This window comes from Brachyistius frenatus, unplaced genomic scaffold, assembly GCF_029030835.1.
Source record: "Brachyistius frenatus isolate BFR_SWC_R1_liver_20210118 unplaced genomic scaffold, ASM2903083v1 Contig_484, whole genome shotgun sequence".
Classification (NCBI taxonomy): Eukaryota; Metazoa; Chordata; class Actinopteri; family Embiotocidae; genus Brachyistius; species Brachyistius frenatus.
The window spans coordinates 15001-30549 of record NW_027211083.1 but is presented as its reverse complement, the minus strand read 5'-3'; the positions used below and the strand labels follow the sequence as shown (position 1 = coordinate 30549).

Genomic DNA, 15549 nt, shown 5'->3' with positions numbered 1-15549 from the left:
GCTGCGGAGGTCACATGACTTCCTGTCGTCTGCAGACGGCCGCCATTTTGTGTGCAGCCAGGTATGTGCGACTTAGTTTCAATGTAACTTTCTATTGACATTTACTTTTGTAAATTAATGTATTTTTTTATGTAATTTTTGTGGCTTAAGTCATAATTTTGACTTTAATCAAAATTACTTTCTTTAAACGTTTTTAACTTCAGTCTTTAAATGTTTAAACGTCATAAAATACATTGTTAGAATTCAAATATAAAATGTTGTTATTTAATGTTAAGCAGAAATAAATAAATCACGTGGTCACCTGCTGATACGTGTCTGTGACGTCACGGCCCATCTAGAGCTCGCGGAGCCGCCTCCCGTCCCCGGTGTCCTGCCGACGTCACAGGTTTTTTTTAGGAGGCTCGCGCCGGTCGGTCAGAGACGCTCGTGGGTCGGTCAGCATGAGGAGCGCGAGGTCGCTGCGGCAGCTCGCGCTGACAGCGGAGCGCAGCCTTCATCATCATCATCATCATCCTCCGCAGCGGTCAGCGGGGATCATCGGAGCACCTTTCTGCAAGGGACAGGTGAGCGCGCGACGACGGGATCTGTGTGTGTGTGTGTGTGTGTGTGTGTGTGTGTGTGTGTGTGTGTGTGTGTGTGTGTGTGTGTGTGTGTGTGTGTGTGTGTGTGTGTGTGTGTGTGAGATAAACCTCCCTGTGTCTTTCCTGCAGCCCAGAGGGGGGGTGGAAGGAGGACCGGACCGGATCCGAGCTGCAGGTCTGCTGACCGGGCTGCAGCGGCAAGGTGAGTGTCCACCTGTCTGTCCACCTGTCTGTCTGCCTCTGAGGACATTCTGTCTCTGGTCCTCACTTAACACTTGTGTGTGTGAACTAACAAACTCACATCTCCCAGACTTTTATGAGTCCTTGAACGCAGCGTTGTCAGAATTTCTGTCTTGAATCTGATTTAATTTTAAAGTATAAATAAATGTTTGACAGAAACTGACCTCCAAAAAACCTCAAATGTAACAAACTAAACAAAGAATCTTAAAACTTTTGGAATTAAAACCAAAAATCCTGTTTTGTGATGAAACCGAACGTGAAAAAACACAACTCTGGTTAATAATGTTTTTATTCTTAAAACCAAGAATAATAAGAAACTATTTAGTTTTATGGAACTTTAAGATCTTCATGTAATGTTATAGTTATTTCTGTATTTCGTTTGTTTGTTTTGAGATTCTGCTTTTACACCAGAAATTGTTCAATTTAAAAAATTTTAATGGAGCTCAAAATAAATATAAAGAAAAAATATATAACACAAAATCCTTTTTAAATGACGTCTCCTCCTCCTGAATCTATAAATATTTAAATATATTTCAAAGTATTCGTGATGCCATAAATCCCTTTAAAACATCAGATTTCCAAAGAGAAACTTTCCTCCTTCAGCAGACGAAGGAAACCGAACTGAACCGAACGCTCGTTTCCGTGAACGATGACGCGTCTCGTCGTTGGTTTTGAGAAGTCGTTATTTTGATTGATAGAAGTCGTCGGTGTCAAACGTCCGTCGTCCCCTCGGACAGACGAGGAGACGTTTCATAGGTCACTCATTTCAGAGCTGTTTAATCGGTGACAGAAAACCAAACAGAACTCTGATCTGCTGCCTGTTAATGTTCACACTGAGGCATGCTGGGAAATCATGAGCTCTGTTTAAACGTGTTTCTACCGTGATGGATTCATTGATCACGTGACTAAACATGGTTGCGTGTAAACTGTGTCTGCAGGCTGCGCAGTGAAGGATTATGGGAACCTGACGTTTGAGGACGTGGGCGCCGACGAGCCGGTGGGCGAGGTGAAGCGTGTGCGGGCGGTGGGCGGAGCTAACCGGAGGCTGTCGGAGGCGGTGCAGGCGGTGAAGAAGGACGGACACACGGCCGTGATGCTGGGAGGAGACCACAGGTCAGAGATGATGTCATCAACAGAATTGTACTTCAATGTTGTTCTTTACGAGATTCGTGTCCACAAAACCAAATCAAATCATTTCATTGTTGGTACCAAGTGAACGATTGTGCCACATTTGAAGACACTCCCTCCATCTGTTCCCCAGATATAAGCAGGAGTCAATGGGAGGTGACAGTGACCTCAGATGTTGGCGGTCAGAGTCTGAGTCAATGTTTGTGCCAAATTTGAAGAAGGTCCCTCGAGGCGTTCCTGAGATATCACATTTCCCAGAATGGGAAAGACGTGAGGTTACAGTGACCTTTGACCTCGAAAATCGAATCATGTCATCGTTGGTACCGAGTTAACATTTGTAGAAATTACATTCAGGCGTTCTTGGGATGTTGCGATAACATCAGATGAAAGGAATGCGAGGATTCGTGACCGTGAACTTTGAGTTCCAAAGTTCATCCTCGAGGCCGAGTGAATGTTTGTGCCATATTGGAAGAAACTACATTCAGGTGTTTCTTAGGTATCATGTTAACGTGAACATTAAGGTCACAGTGACTTTGACCTTTGATCCTCAAAATCAAATCAGTTCATCGTTGGTACCAAGTGAATGTTTGTGCCAAGTTTGAAGACATTCCTTTGAGGCGTTCCTGAGAAATCGGACATAAATCCTCCAACATTCAAGTGACTGGAAATGATGACTCGGCAGAACCTTTTTATTCAGTTCAGTTCTTGTAAAACGTGTTTTTATTGAACAATATTTTTGTGAAGAAACATTCAAATTAAAAACTAAATTGGACCAAATGTTCCTACGTCTGTTGGAAACCATCCGGATATTAAAGGGTTAAATGTTTTCCCGCCCTCAGCTTGGCCATCGGCTCCATCCACGGCCACTCGGCGGCCGTCGGCCCGCTGAGCGTCGTTTGGGTCGACGCCCACGCCGACATCAACACGCCGCTGACGTCGTACACCGGAAACCTCCACGGACAGCCGCTGACCTTCCTCCTCCACGAGCTGCGGTCCAAGGTGAGCGCTGCCGGCGTGGACACGGAACACGGCGTGAACACGCCATGAACACGCCTGAACACAGCGTGGACACGCCATGAACACGCCTGAACACAGCGTGGACACGCCTGAACACGCCATGAACACGCCTGAACACACCACGAACACGCCATTAACACGCCACGAACACGCCATGAACACGCCTGAACACACCACGAACACGCCTGAACACAGCGTGGACACGCCATGAACACGCCTGAACACAGCGTGGACACGCCATGAACACGCCTGAACACAGCGTGGACACGCCTGAACACGCCATGAACACGCCTGAACACACCGCGAACACGCCATTAACACGCCATGAACACGCCTGAATACGCCATGAACACGCCACGAACACGCCATGAACACGCCTGAACACGCCGGCTCTTTAACCTCTTTTCTGCCCGCCAGGTTCCGGTTCTACCGAACTTCTCGTGGGTGACACCGTGCCTGTCGGCCCGAGACCTCGTCTACGTCGGGCTGAGGGACGTGGATCCGGCCGAGCAGTGAGTCTTAGTGTAATTACCACAGAGGGCCACTAGGGGCGGTCTCCAATACACTCCCATTCAAAAAGCATCAACTTCTCAGTCAGTAAATGTTGTGGGCGGAGCTTAGTTTCCTGATGGCGACGGCTGAACTAGCAAACTGGAGGCTACGAAGCATCTCGTTAATTAAACGTAATAACGACGTTTCTGTTTCGGCAGCTACATCCTGAAGCTGCTCGGCGTGAAGATGTTCTCGATGTCCGAGGTGGATCGACTCGGCGTCGCCAGAGTCATGGAGGAAACATGTGACTACCTGACGGCCAGGTGACCAATCGGTGTCCTCGATACTTCTCGCTGACAGACGTGTTATAATGTTGATTTGATTTTTTTAACAGCGGGAAGAAACCGATTCACCTGAGCTTCGACATCGACGCCATCGACCCCTCGGTTACCCCGGCAACTGGGACACCTGTCGCCGGAGGACTCACCTACAGGGAGGGGCTTTACATCACCGAGCACCTCTGTCAGACAGGTACGAGTCCCCTGGACGCCCCCTACAGGAAGAGACTGGAACTACAGAAACATCCAGCGTTCAGAGACGAGGTTTAAATAGCTCCAATTATTATTTTGAGTTTTTTTGTGATCAAATGTAAAAAAAAAAAAAATTGACGGCTTTTCTCAATAATTACAAAGTAATTCACTTTTTATGTTTTAATTTGAGAAAAGCTGCATCTTCGTTGTGGATAAACTGGTTAAGTGCTGTAGTTTCCTGAATGAGCCTGAATGCAGCGTCCCACCGTGTCCAGGTCTCTTGTCGGCGGTGGACCTGGTGGAGGTGAATCCTCTGGGGGACGCCACCGAGGACGGCGTCCGCTCCACCGTCAACACCGCCGTCGACCTGCTGCTCGGCTGCTTCGGACGTCTTCGTGAAGGAAACCACCGGCCGGAGTTCGACCTGCCGGAGCCGTGACGACGGACCGTGACGACGGACGCCTGAACGCCTCTCAGACCACCGACAGGCTTTAATCAGAGAACATGTAGCATGATGTCGCTAGCTGCACCAAACCGCCCGATCGGGGACGCCTTCAACCAAAGACCCCAACACGTGATGTCATGTCTTCCTGAGGACGGACAGCGCCCCCTGCTGTTCAGTCACATTTTAAAAGCACAAATCATGTCATGTGTTGATGGATCTACTGCACTAATTATGATTTCAGTGATTTATTTCATTTATAAAGTCAGAAAATAGTAAAAAAAAAATATTCTGTCTTAATTGATATCAACAATTTAAATCTAAAATAATACTGAAGTGAAGACGACACGTTACGTCTCGAACTGGAAGGAGTTCCGACGAGTTACACGGCAGTTCGAAAACGTCCCAAATAAAACAACGACAGCTTTAACCGACAAAATTAATGAGAGTTCATCAAAGGAGGAGAAATCGAGAAGACTCGTCTCGTAATTACGGATCGATTCTCGTCCGCGTGAAGCTACGTTCAAACGGCGTCGCATTCACCGCGTTCACCAAGAGTTCACAGACGTTTTTTGGTTGAATGGTTTATATTTATAAATATGTATTTATGTATTTATAAATATGTATTTATATATATATATATATATATATATTTATAAATATAAGTCGTAATTCTAAGATCGTTTTTTTTTGGTGAAGTTAGAAAACGTTTTAAATGCTAAAACAACGTACCAGAGTTGTGGGCGGAGCTTCAGAAGTCGTCACGCTACATTTCGTGTTTTTACAGCCAACAAACGAGACGAAGAAGATTTTCTCCGTTTCTCTGTTGCAGGAGAAGTTTATTCTTTATTCTGGAGAGAAACATATTTTACATCGTTAAACATCCTCCGTTCACGTTTTCTAACAAAACAATCGTCCCTCAAACTGTCGGGAACAGAAGTGCAAAAAGTGGTGAAGCAGCGACGAAGACGAACTTCAGCTGGACGTCACAGGACGACCGGCTGCGTTAAAACAAACGTACATCTGAGTTCATGGATCTCACGACCTCTGACCTCTGACCTCCGTTACAGGAGTGAAACATTCAAGGACAAACTGTCTCATTTAAACTAAACGCTAACTCCCAAATTCACAGAACTGACGTTTGGATAAATTAATAGCTTTATTTTAAACTAACCAATATTTTCTTTCTTTCCAAAATTTGTAATTATTTATATTTTTTTTACTTTATTTGTTCAGATTTTCTGGATATTTGTTCATAAAACTTTCAACAAAACAGAACATTGTTTAAAAAGATCACGTTTTCAATATTTGTGTCTCGATGGCTAACGAGATTTAAAACCTGCCGTTTTCACAGCTTGACGTTAGCGGGCGAGTTGTTCTGAGGGGCGGAGCTTCACTGTCCAAGACTCAAGAAGTTTTCTTGGTGTCACCGTGAATTGGTCCCCCAGAGTCAGACTGTCAACACAGAGTTCCACCGGGACCTTCTGAGGGTCGTTAGCGTTGTTAGCTTGAGTTTAGCGGGTTTTAAGTAACATTTGCTCTTTGTTAGCGTGTTTAGCAGCTTTAGCATTGTTAGCTGGTTGTTAACTTGAATTTAGCTGTTTCTTAGGGAAATTAGCGGTTAGCTTTGTTAGCAGGTTTGAGTTCTGAGGCGTCCGACAGTTCGTACCGTTATTAGCTGTTAACTTGAGTTTAGCGTTGTTTTAATAATGATCTGCTTGTTGGGTTTGTTAGCAATGTTAGCTGTTTGTTATTCGTGAACGTGAACAACTGACGCTCCAAACAGATGTAGGAATACGTGAAGCAGCCGTCATGTGATCACGTAGTTTAAAGCAAGTGAATCTCCGGTCTGACGGTTGTCTCCCGGAGGAGGAGCTTAAACAGGGGGAGGAGCTTAAACAGGGGGAGGAGTTTAAACAGGAGGAGAACACAGGACATGCTGTTCCCTCTTTAAATGTCAGCGTTCCTCTGTTTGTCCTTCAGAGTGAACGACCTCCCGGCTGAAATACCCTGAACACACACACACAGTGTTGGTGGAGAAAAGGGGGCGTGGCCCGTCACCATGGTGTGACTGTGAGTGGGCGGGGCCAGACAGATGGAGAGTACTGTAACTGGGGATAAATTGGTGGACTGCTTTTCAGAATAAGAGCGTGCACTTACTTCTGGATAGAGACACAAACATGATTCAATACTGGAGCACGAGCTCTTATTCTGAAAAACGAAATGAATTAAAATAACTTCTCTGCTGATAAAAATGGGATAAAACAAACAGCTGATCAGCAGGAACCTGAAACTTTAAGAGTAATTTCATTAAACTTGTAAAATATGACACAGATGTTCTCTATAATGTTTAAACTGACAAATATATTTATATAATATAAATAAATCAGCTCAGAATATTTTTCCTTCCCGTTTCATTTAAAGTGACGTCGTCATGGTAACAGTCACAAACGTTTAAGAGTGAAAACAGTAACAGAAAGGCACCGACCTCGAAACATCCGCCTGCACACACACACACACACACACACACACACACACACACACACACACACACACACACACACACACACACAGGAGATAAAAATAAATGTGTCAGATCACACGCAGTCACACTTGGAGGCAGCAGAGGAGGAAGAGGAGGATGAGGAGGAGGAGGATGAGGAGGATGAGGAGGAGGAGGAGGGTCGGACGTCAGTCGGCCTCCTGCAGGTCGCAGCGCCTCCTGAACTCTTGACCTCGTTCATGGATCCACTTGTTCGACACTGAAGGAGAAAAAACAGCAAAGAATGAAACAAGTTTCACTTTAAAAAAACATTTTAAAATCCAAGTTGAGTTTTCAGTCGAAGAGACGAAAGAGAACCAGAGAAAAGAATCTTCAAGGTCGAATCATGAAAATCGGAATCTTAGTTTCATCATCTGCAAACTAATAAAACTATAAATATCTGCAGATTAAAGTTTCAGTTGGTGAGAAACCAGAAATAAATCAAAATAAATCAACTTTAATGAAAGATTATTAATGTGACTGAAAACAAAATATTTAAAATATTCATAAATATTTAGAATGTATTTAAAAATGAAAAAAAGATCAAACAAATAATGTGGTGTGTGTCCAGGTGTGTGTCCAGGTGTGTGTTCAGGTGTGTGTCCAGGTGTGTGTCCAGGTGTGTGTCCAGGTGTGTGTTCAGGTGTGTGTCCAGGTGTGTGTCCAGGTGTGTGTCCAGGTGTGTGTTCAGGTGTGTGTCCAGGTGTGTGTTCAGGTGTGTGTCCAGGTGTGTGTCCAGGTGTGTGTTCAGGTGTGTGTCCAGGTGTGTGTCCAGGTGTGTGTTCAGGTGTGTGTCCAGTTGTGTTTCCAGGTGTGTTCAGGTGTGTGTCCAGGTGTGTGTCCAGGTGTGTGTTCAGGTGTGTGTTCAGGTGTGTGTCCAGTTGTGTTCAGGTGTGTTTCCAGGTGTGTTCAGGTGTGTGTTCAGGTGTGTTCAGGTGTGTTTCCAGGTATGTGTTCAGGTGTGTTTCCAGGTGTGTGTTCAGGTGTGTGTCCAGGTGTGTGTTCAGGTGTGTGTCCAGTTGTGTTTCCAGGTGTGTTCAGGTGTGTTTCCAGGTGTGTTTCCAGGTGTGTGTTCAGGTGTGTGTTCGGGTGTGTTCAGGTGTGTGTTCAGGTGTGTTTCCAGGTGTGTGTTCAGGTGTGTGTCCAAGTGTGTTTCCAGGTGTGTGTCCAGGTGTGTTTCCAGGTGTGTGTCCAGGTGTGTTTCCAGGTGTGTGTTCAGGTGTGTGTTCAGGTGTGTTTCCAGGTGTGTTCAGGTGTGTTTCCAGGTGTGTGTTCAGGTGTGTGTTCAGGTGTGTTTCCAGGTATGTGTTCAGGTGTGTGTCCAGGTGTGTGTCCAAGTGTGTTTCCAGGTGTGTGTTCAGGTGTGTGTCCAGGTGTGTTTCCAGGTGTGTGTTCAGGTGTCTGACCCTGAGATGACCTCACCCCACTTGTTTCCGACCAGCACCGGACAGGCAGCGTGTCGGGTCCGGTAGTCTCCTTCTCCGCTGGGATACAGGTTGTACCAGAACACCGCCGTCCCCTGCAGGCAGACGGAGGAACAGCAGCTCAGTGGAGCTCCGAACCAACAATAAACCCTCCGACTGATTAACGGTGAGTTAACGACTACATTTTGATTATATTATTAAAAGAATTAGCAGTGAAAGAAAAGTTTACAAAAATAAAATAGAATTAAATAAATAAATCTAATTTGGATGAGATAGTTCATCATTTTGCAGTGATTTAATATAATTTAATCATTTTGTGCTTAATTTTATAAGTGAAGCCAACATTCATTTTCCTCGGTGGTAGTAAACAACAACAGTCAGCTGACTCGACCTTTTTAGGCCAGATGGCGGCTCCAACATCGGTGAAGACTGTGGCGCCCCCTGCCTGCACGTCACTCATCTGCAGCAGGAAGGAGGAGATGGTCAGAGACACAAACAACGACACAAACAAAGAGACAAACAAAGAGACGATCACTGACGTAGAGCAGCCAGGTGGCGATCCGGTTCCCCGTCCCCAACTCCTCGAAAGCATCCGGCTCATCTTTCTGAAAAACAACAACACAAACAAGAAGTAAACAAACAGCACAGTCAACAGGAAGTAAAGAAATACATAAACAAACAGAACAGCAACAAAGTGTCTGTATAAGAAATCAAAGTTTTATTCACCCGTCCAAAGTCAAAATGAGGTTCGTACTGTCCTCCGACGCCGTAATTCGCCACCTGCACCGTCCACCAGAGTCCAGTCATTAAATGGGGATTTTAGTGAAGTTGAATCGGTGTGATTCCATTCAAGCATCTAAAACCTGATTATTATGATTCAAACTAAATGAAACAAACGTTGTTTTTAAATGAATAAACTCCACCTCCCAGCGCAGGTGAGCCGTTACCTGCAGGTCCTCGGCCGTGGACACGTCCAGACCGGTGATGTCCTCGATCCTCTGATTGATCTTGGCCACCACAGGGTGTTCGTGTGCTCCGAGCCAGGCGCTGAGGACAGAAACTCAGAGACGTGAGGAGACGGAGACAGAGAGGCAGGTCAGTAGCCGGAGAGGGACGGCCGGTCGAGGAGGCAGCAGATTAAACCCGTCACATGTAAACATCAGGAAATAGAAATATGAAGGAAAATAACGGGATCTAACTTTGATTAGAAATGTTGCAACATCTTAATAATTTATTTGGATTCATAAAGTAAGAACAAAATAACAGGAGCTGAAAGTAAAAAGAAAACCTGCAGTTCCACAATGATGAATTAATAAAGACGATTTATTCTTGTGTGTAAAATGAAAACTCAATCAAATATCACCCTTTAAAAAATCCTCTATTCACCAACACAATTTAAACAAGGAGCTTTTATTGTGAAGGCCGATTCTCCCGCTGCCTCCGCGACGAAGTTCAAGAGACAACGAGAGTCCAACGTTTCGGTCGTTGACTCGTCGTCACTCACGAAGAACAACGAGACGTAAGAACTCCACACTGAGTTTATTCAGTCGGCTTAAGATATTCAAAAATGATGAATCGATCAACAAATATCTGATTTATTTCTTGTTTCAGATTTCAGGTCCTCTACATGAATCCAGAGTTTACTGCTCTGAACAGCAGCACCCCCTGCTGGAGGGACATCTGCGCTCCGTTTCTATGGAAACCAGTTGCTCACAACCAAAATGAAACATACTAATTATTAACGGTTTATCAGCAACAAACATGTGAAATTAGAAGTTTTTATAGGCTGACGCTGTTTTTCTAATTAATAATGTTATCTTCCAAAACGTCCTCTACTTTTATTAAAGAATAATAATAATAATATTTATAACGGTCCACATGTTTCCTTCAGTTAATGATATCGATGATGGTTGTGGTGTTTAAAGGCAGAAACAAGCCCCAAACTTACACCACAGATTTAAAAAAATATCATCTTTCAGGACCTTTGACGGTCAAATCAGCGGAATGAGAAAATATTTTTTATACTTTAGGAACATTTTTCTGGTATATATATAAATATATATATATATATATTTATGTACTTTTACTCGGTGGAGTTTTCAGGCTTCCCTGCTCTTGTGAGGACATCAGCCGACACGAGGGGGGAGGAGAGGGCAGGGGTGGGGCAGAGACGGGAGGCCACGCCCCCCTCTCCTCAGGAAGCTCTTACCTCTTGCTGATGCGGTAGTGGGCCGTCTCCAGAACACCGGTTACCGGGTTGGAGATGGTGGCTCGCCGCAGCTGTGGAGCCAATCAGCCGACAGTTACTGGGAGACACGACCAACATCCACTGATACCGAGCCGCCCTGACCCGGTACTGACCCGGTACTGACCCGGTACAGGACATCCACGTGTCCAGGGATCAAAATGAGTTTATACCATTTGTAAAGCAGATGAAGACTTTGTTTTCTACTACGTCACTTTTATGAAGTTTTCTAACAAATGAGTGACCACAACTATCAGGAACATCTCTGGAGGTGTTTCTGGAGGTTTGGTTTGTAGGAGCGGTCTCTGGTCAACATGGGAGTCGTCCTGTCTCCGGGTCAGGATGTCCAGGAGTCGGGAAAACCCGAATAACTGATCACTTCCTGCTGGAGTAGTTATGAATGTAGAAGGTCGGTCGGACCTCCGTCAGGTCACTAACCAGACCTCCAACGTGGCGGACTGATAAACCCTCCAGCAGGAAGTGAGTAGTTTGTGGGCGGGGACTCACCCTGGGCTTCGCCAGCTCTTTCACCTTCTCCATCTCCCCGTCCGACACGATGTCGTGGTAGCGGACGATGCGGGGGCGGTCCCACTCGTCCTCCTGCTTCACCGGGCCGATCACGTACCTCGGGTGGCGGCTGTTGTCGTGGTAACGGCAGAAGAGGCGGCTCTGTCTGCGGGAGGTCTGACGGGAGGAAGAGAGAGCGGAGCGTGAAGGAGCGACACGCACGGCGTCGGTCACGCGTGTGCGTGCTCTCCTCACCATGCGGAGGCCGTCGCCACGACACAGCTGCTCGTACTTCCTCCTCTCCGGCAGGTAATCGGCCGGTCGGCCCCGCCCCTCCGTCCTCGTCCGCCCCTCCCCCTCCTCTTCCCCGCTCTCCTCCACCTTCTTCTGCTTGGCCAGCTGGTACTCAAAGTACTTCAGGTTCCCGTTGGCTCGCTGGTGTGTCGGGTCTAACCGGGCAGAACCAGAACTTCAGTGAGACTTTTTAAGCCACGTTTTATTTTCTTGGTTCTGTTCTGGGTTCCTGAGGCGTGAACGGCGGTACTGACCGAGCTCCAGCAGCCTCCTGGTGAAGTCCAGTGCCGTCTCCAGCTCCCCCTGCTGGTAGACGGAGTAGCTCAGGTAGTCCAGGACGGTGACGGTGTCCGCGGCGCCGGACGTGTCCCCCCGGTCCAGCTGCTTCAGGGCCTGAGACATCCACAGCTCCGTGTGGTAGTAGTCCGCCTCCGAGTACGCCACCTTCCCGAGGTCGTAGCAGTCGTCCGCCGTCAGGCTGCTGCGGAGCGACGACGAGCCTGAGACGACGACAGTCACGATTTTAACCGATATTTAAACCACATGAAGCCACATGTTAAAATCACGTCGCCGCCATCTGTTTCTTTATAAAGAATTATCAACTGATATATGAAGTTTATATGAAGGTTTGGAGTTCCACAGGGTTCCATTCTGGGTCCTCTTGTTTTTCTATGGCGGGAAACTTCATTACGAACTCTTGACAATATGTTCTTAATAATCTGCATCAAAACCACTGAATTTGTGGTTCTGTTGGCAGAAAAACATCCGTTGTCCTCGTAAAACTACATCAATGTCCTCGTTTAAACACGAACGCTGTCCTCTAGAGCAGGAAGTGACCATATTTGGACGAGCTGGGGGAGGAGCCAGCGGTGGATCTGACCGAACCTGACGATACTACGTCCCGCCCATCGATAGCTGTAACCTGACTGCACCACAGGCCTGTCAATCAAACAGACACGCCCCCAAAAACAGGTCTTCTTGAATCTTCTTTTCTAATGAATGAGGGATTATTTTCAGATGGACCTCCAGAAAACTAAGAAGAAGGAGTGACTTTAGCTAACAACACCGAGATAACTGATGGACACATTTTATTCACTTTGGATTTGATGAGAGAAGTTGAATGGGAGTCTATGGAGCCGGAGGCTTTTTGGAGCCGACCTCTAGTGGCACTCGCTGGTATTGCAGCTGAAGACACTTCTGGATCAGAACCATTTTACAGACCTGAAGCTACGAACTCTTTTAGAAACAGTCTGTGGTTCTTAACGACGGCGCTGCAGGTGATCGGTAACCTGAGATGACCTGCTGACCTGGCAGCTGTCCGGTGGAGATGGTGTCGGTGTCCAGCTGGTACGTGTCCTGCAGCCTCATCAGAGCTTTGGCGGCTCCGTTCTGGTCGTCATCGTTGGGGAAGTGCTGCCTCTGGATGGTGAAGTTGGAGATGAACACTGAGACACCACAGAAGAAGAAGAGCAAACGGAGTCAAGAAACGACGGACAGTGTAATGAGGAAATAAATGTGTGTGTGTGTGTGTGTGTGTGTGTGTGTGTGTGTGTGTGTGTGTGTGTGTGTGTGTGCCGTCAGACATGTCCGTCAGCACCAGGCTCTCCAGCTCCCCCCACTCAGTGTTCAGTCTCTTCATCAGTTTGAAGGCGTTCACCGGGTGACCGAGGAAACCTTCAGGGTCCTGAGTGGCAGCAGCCGAGAGGACGTCCAGTCTGTCGGCCCATCTGGAGACACACACACACACACACACACACACACACACACACACACACACACACACACACACACACACACACACACACACACACACACACACACACACACACACACACACACGTCTCTCTATACTTGTGAGGACACTCATTGACATAATGCATTTCCTAACCTTAATAACCCAGAAGTGTCTTCAGCTGCAATACCAGCGAGTGCCACTAGAGGTCGGCTCCAAAAAGCCTCCGGCTCCATAGACTCCCATTCAACTTCTCTCATCAAATCCAAAGTGAATAAAATGTGTCCATCAGTTATCTCGGTGTTGTTAGCTAAAGTCACTCCTTCTTCTTAGTTTTCTGGAGGTCCATCTGAAAATAATCCCTCATTCATTAGAAAAGAAGATTCAAGAAGACCTGTTTTTGGGGGCGTGTCTGTTTGATTGACAGGCCTGTGGTGCAGTCAGGTTACAGCTATCGGTGGGCGGGACGTAGTATTGTCAGGTTTCCAATCAGATCGGTCAGATCCACCGCTGGCTCCTCCCCCAGCTCGTCCAAATATGGTCAAGCTGGAGGAGGAGCCAGCAAAAGCGGAAACATGACTGCAAGTGAAGCGACCACTGAAGGCCTCTAGGGGCCACAAAAACCTCCAATAACAATAATCCTGCATTCATTAGGACATGTGTGTTTGATTGACAGGCCTGCTGTGCAGTCAGGTGTCCTTACAGGTGGGCGGGGCCAACTGTCAATCTTACTGTTTGATCTTCTGCAGTTTGTCCTCCTCCGCCCGGATGTAGTCCTTCAGACACGTGACCAGGTCTTTCTCTGTGAACAGCAGGTCCGTCATCTGACCTGCAGCAAACACCACTTCATTAGGAACAGCTGACGACGTGGTGGGCGGAGCTTACCCATATGTTATGTCAGTTGACTCACCGATGGAGGTGAAAAAGTCATTGTGGGCGGAGCAGCAGGTGAAGAGGAGGAGGTGGAGCCACCACCACGGAAACACTGCCATCCTGCACACAAGTACACAGTGGAGTACACAGTGAAGTACACAGTGGAGTACCAACACACTGGAGTACACAGTGGAGTACACACTGGAGTACACAGTGGAGTACACACTGGAGTACCAACACACTGGAGTACACAGTGGTCAGACCACGAACTACCTGTCCAACACCTGTCTGTCATGACTTCACCTGTCCATGAATGTGTCAGTTGAATTTCCTAACCAGACCAAACTCAGCTGAACTTGTCCCGACTGTCCTCACATGTCCATGAACGTCTCTCTTGTCCTGTCCCGACTGTCCTCACACGTCCATGAACGTCTCTCTTGTCCTGTCCCGACTGTCCTCACACGTCCATGAACGTCTATCTTGTTGTGTCCCGACTGTCCTCACACGTCCATGAACGTCTCTCTTGTCCTGTCCCGACTGTCCTCACACGTCCATGAACGTCCCTCTTGTCCTCACAAGTCCATGAACGTCCCTCTTGTCCTGTCCCGGCTGTCCTCATGTCCATGAACGTCTCTCTTGTCCTGTCCCGACTGTCCTCACACGTCCATGAACGTCCCTCTTGTCCTGTCCCGGCTGTCCTCATGTCCATGAACGTCTCTCTTGTCCTGTCCCGACTGTCCTCACACGTCCATGAACGTCCCTCTTGTCCTGTCCCTCTTGTCCTCACAAGTCCATGAACGTCCCTCTTGTCCTGTCCCGGCTGTCCTCACGTCCATGAACGTCTCTCTTGTTCTGTCCCGACTCTCCTCATGTCCATGAACGTCTCTCTTGTCCTGTCCCGACTGTCCTCATGTCCATGAACGTCTCTCTTGTCCTGTCCCTACTGTCCTCACGTCCATGAAGAACGTGCCAGCTGGCAGTTTCAGTCTCACCTCTGTGACGTCACTAACCGGACGGACAGTGAGACGGGTCTGACCCGGTGTGTCCCGGTATTTCCGGTCATGTCTCACGTGAAATAACGCGGTTCGAGCAGCGGGAGAAATTTCTAGAAGAACCGACCTGCGGTCACAAACATCCTCCGGTTGACCCGGTGTTTAAAACCGCGCTGGACCGGATGTGTTCTTACCGAGTTAATCTCCGGACAGACACGGAACCAGCTGCCGAACCGAACCAGGTCTCCAGAACTGTTCTCCAGCTGAGCGGAACAAAACTCTTCTTCTTCTTCTTCTTCTTCTCCAAGATGGCGTCGAGCAGCGGTTTCCCGCCACCTGCTGGACGGAGACTTCTTCTGCTCGTTGAACGAAAAGCTTTTTTTTCACAACATTTTCTGATATTTAGATGTAAATTACGATATTAAAATGTATTCAAAGTACTATTTACAGAAGTTCTGCACCGTTTTGTTTTAATTAAATTATTGTTTGAGAAAAATTGTCATTTATCAA

At 47.1% G+C, this 15549-nt stretch overlaps 2 protein-coding genes across 3 annotated transcripts; one reads left to right on the top strand and one right to left on the bottom strand.

Annotated features, from left to right (window-relative positions):
* Nucleotides 1–440: 440 nt before the first annotated feature.
* arg1 (arginase 1) lies at nt 441–5006 on the top strand. Its single transcript, XM_069687711.1, has 8 exons — nt 441–563; nt 711–783; nt 1760–1934; nt 2789–2948; nt 3384–3478; nt 3677–3781; nt 3853–3989; nt 4264–5006. The coding sequence occupies exons 1-8, from the start codon at nt 441–443 to the stop codon at nt 4425–4427; spliced, it is 1032 nt and encodes a 343-aa protein (XP_069543812.1). The 3' UTR covers nt 4428–5006.
* Nucleotides 5007–6767: 1761 nt separating this feature from the next.
* On the bottom strand, nt 6768–15370 carry LOC138614337 (prolyl 4-hydroxylase subunit alpha-1-like). Of its 2 annotated transcripts, none has more exons than XM_069687709.1 (15): nt 15234–15370; nt 14085–14167; nt 13907–14003; nt 13018–13169; nt 12750–12887; nt 11697–11942; nt 11404–11597; nt 11149–11325; nt 10606–10676; nt 9344–9443; nt 9123–9176; nt 8936–9001; nt 8788–8856; nt 8395–8491; nt 6768–7192 (listed from the first exon to the last, which is right to left on the bottom strand). In XM_069687709.1, the coding sequence occupies exons 2-15, from the start codon at nt 14164–14166 to the stop codon at nt 7122–7124; spliced, it is 1614 nt and encodes a 537-aa protein (XP_069543810.1). In that variant the 5' UTR covers nt 14167; nt 15234–15370; the 3' UTR covers nt 6768–7121. The 2 variants fall into 2 exon arrangements, with proteins under 2 accessions (XP_069543810.1, XP_069543809.1); XM_069687708.1 differs by lacking the exon at nt 15234–15370 and adding an exon at nt 14351–14507.
* Between the last annotated feature and the right edge of the window lie 179 nt (nt 15371–15549).

Coding starts and splice junctions, on each gene's coding strand:
- arg1 (XM_069687711.1), top strand. CDS start 441: ATGAGGAGCGCGAGGTCGCTGCGGCAGCTCGCGCTGACAGCGGAGCGC. Junction 2,949..3,383: donor TCCACGAGCTGCGGTCCAAG/GTGAGCGCTGCC, acceptor TCTGCCCGCCAG/GTTCCGGTTCTACCGAACTT. Junction 3,782..3,852: donor TGTGACTACCTGACGGCCAG/GTGACCAATCGG, acceptor TTTTTTTAACAG/CGGGAAGAAACCGATTCACC.
- LOC138614337 (XM_069687708.1), bottom strand. Junction 10,677..11,148: donor AAGAGCTGGCGAAGCCCAGG/GTGAGTCCCCGC, acceptor TTGGCTCCACAG/CTGCGGCGAGCCACCATCTC. Junction 7,193..8,394: donor GCTGGTCGGAAACAAGTGGG/GTGAGGTCATCT, acceptor TTTCTCCTTCAG/TGTCGAACAAGTGGATCCAT.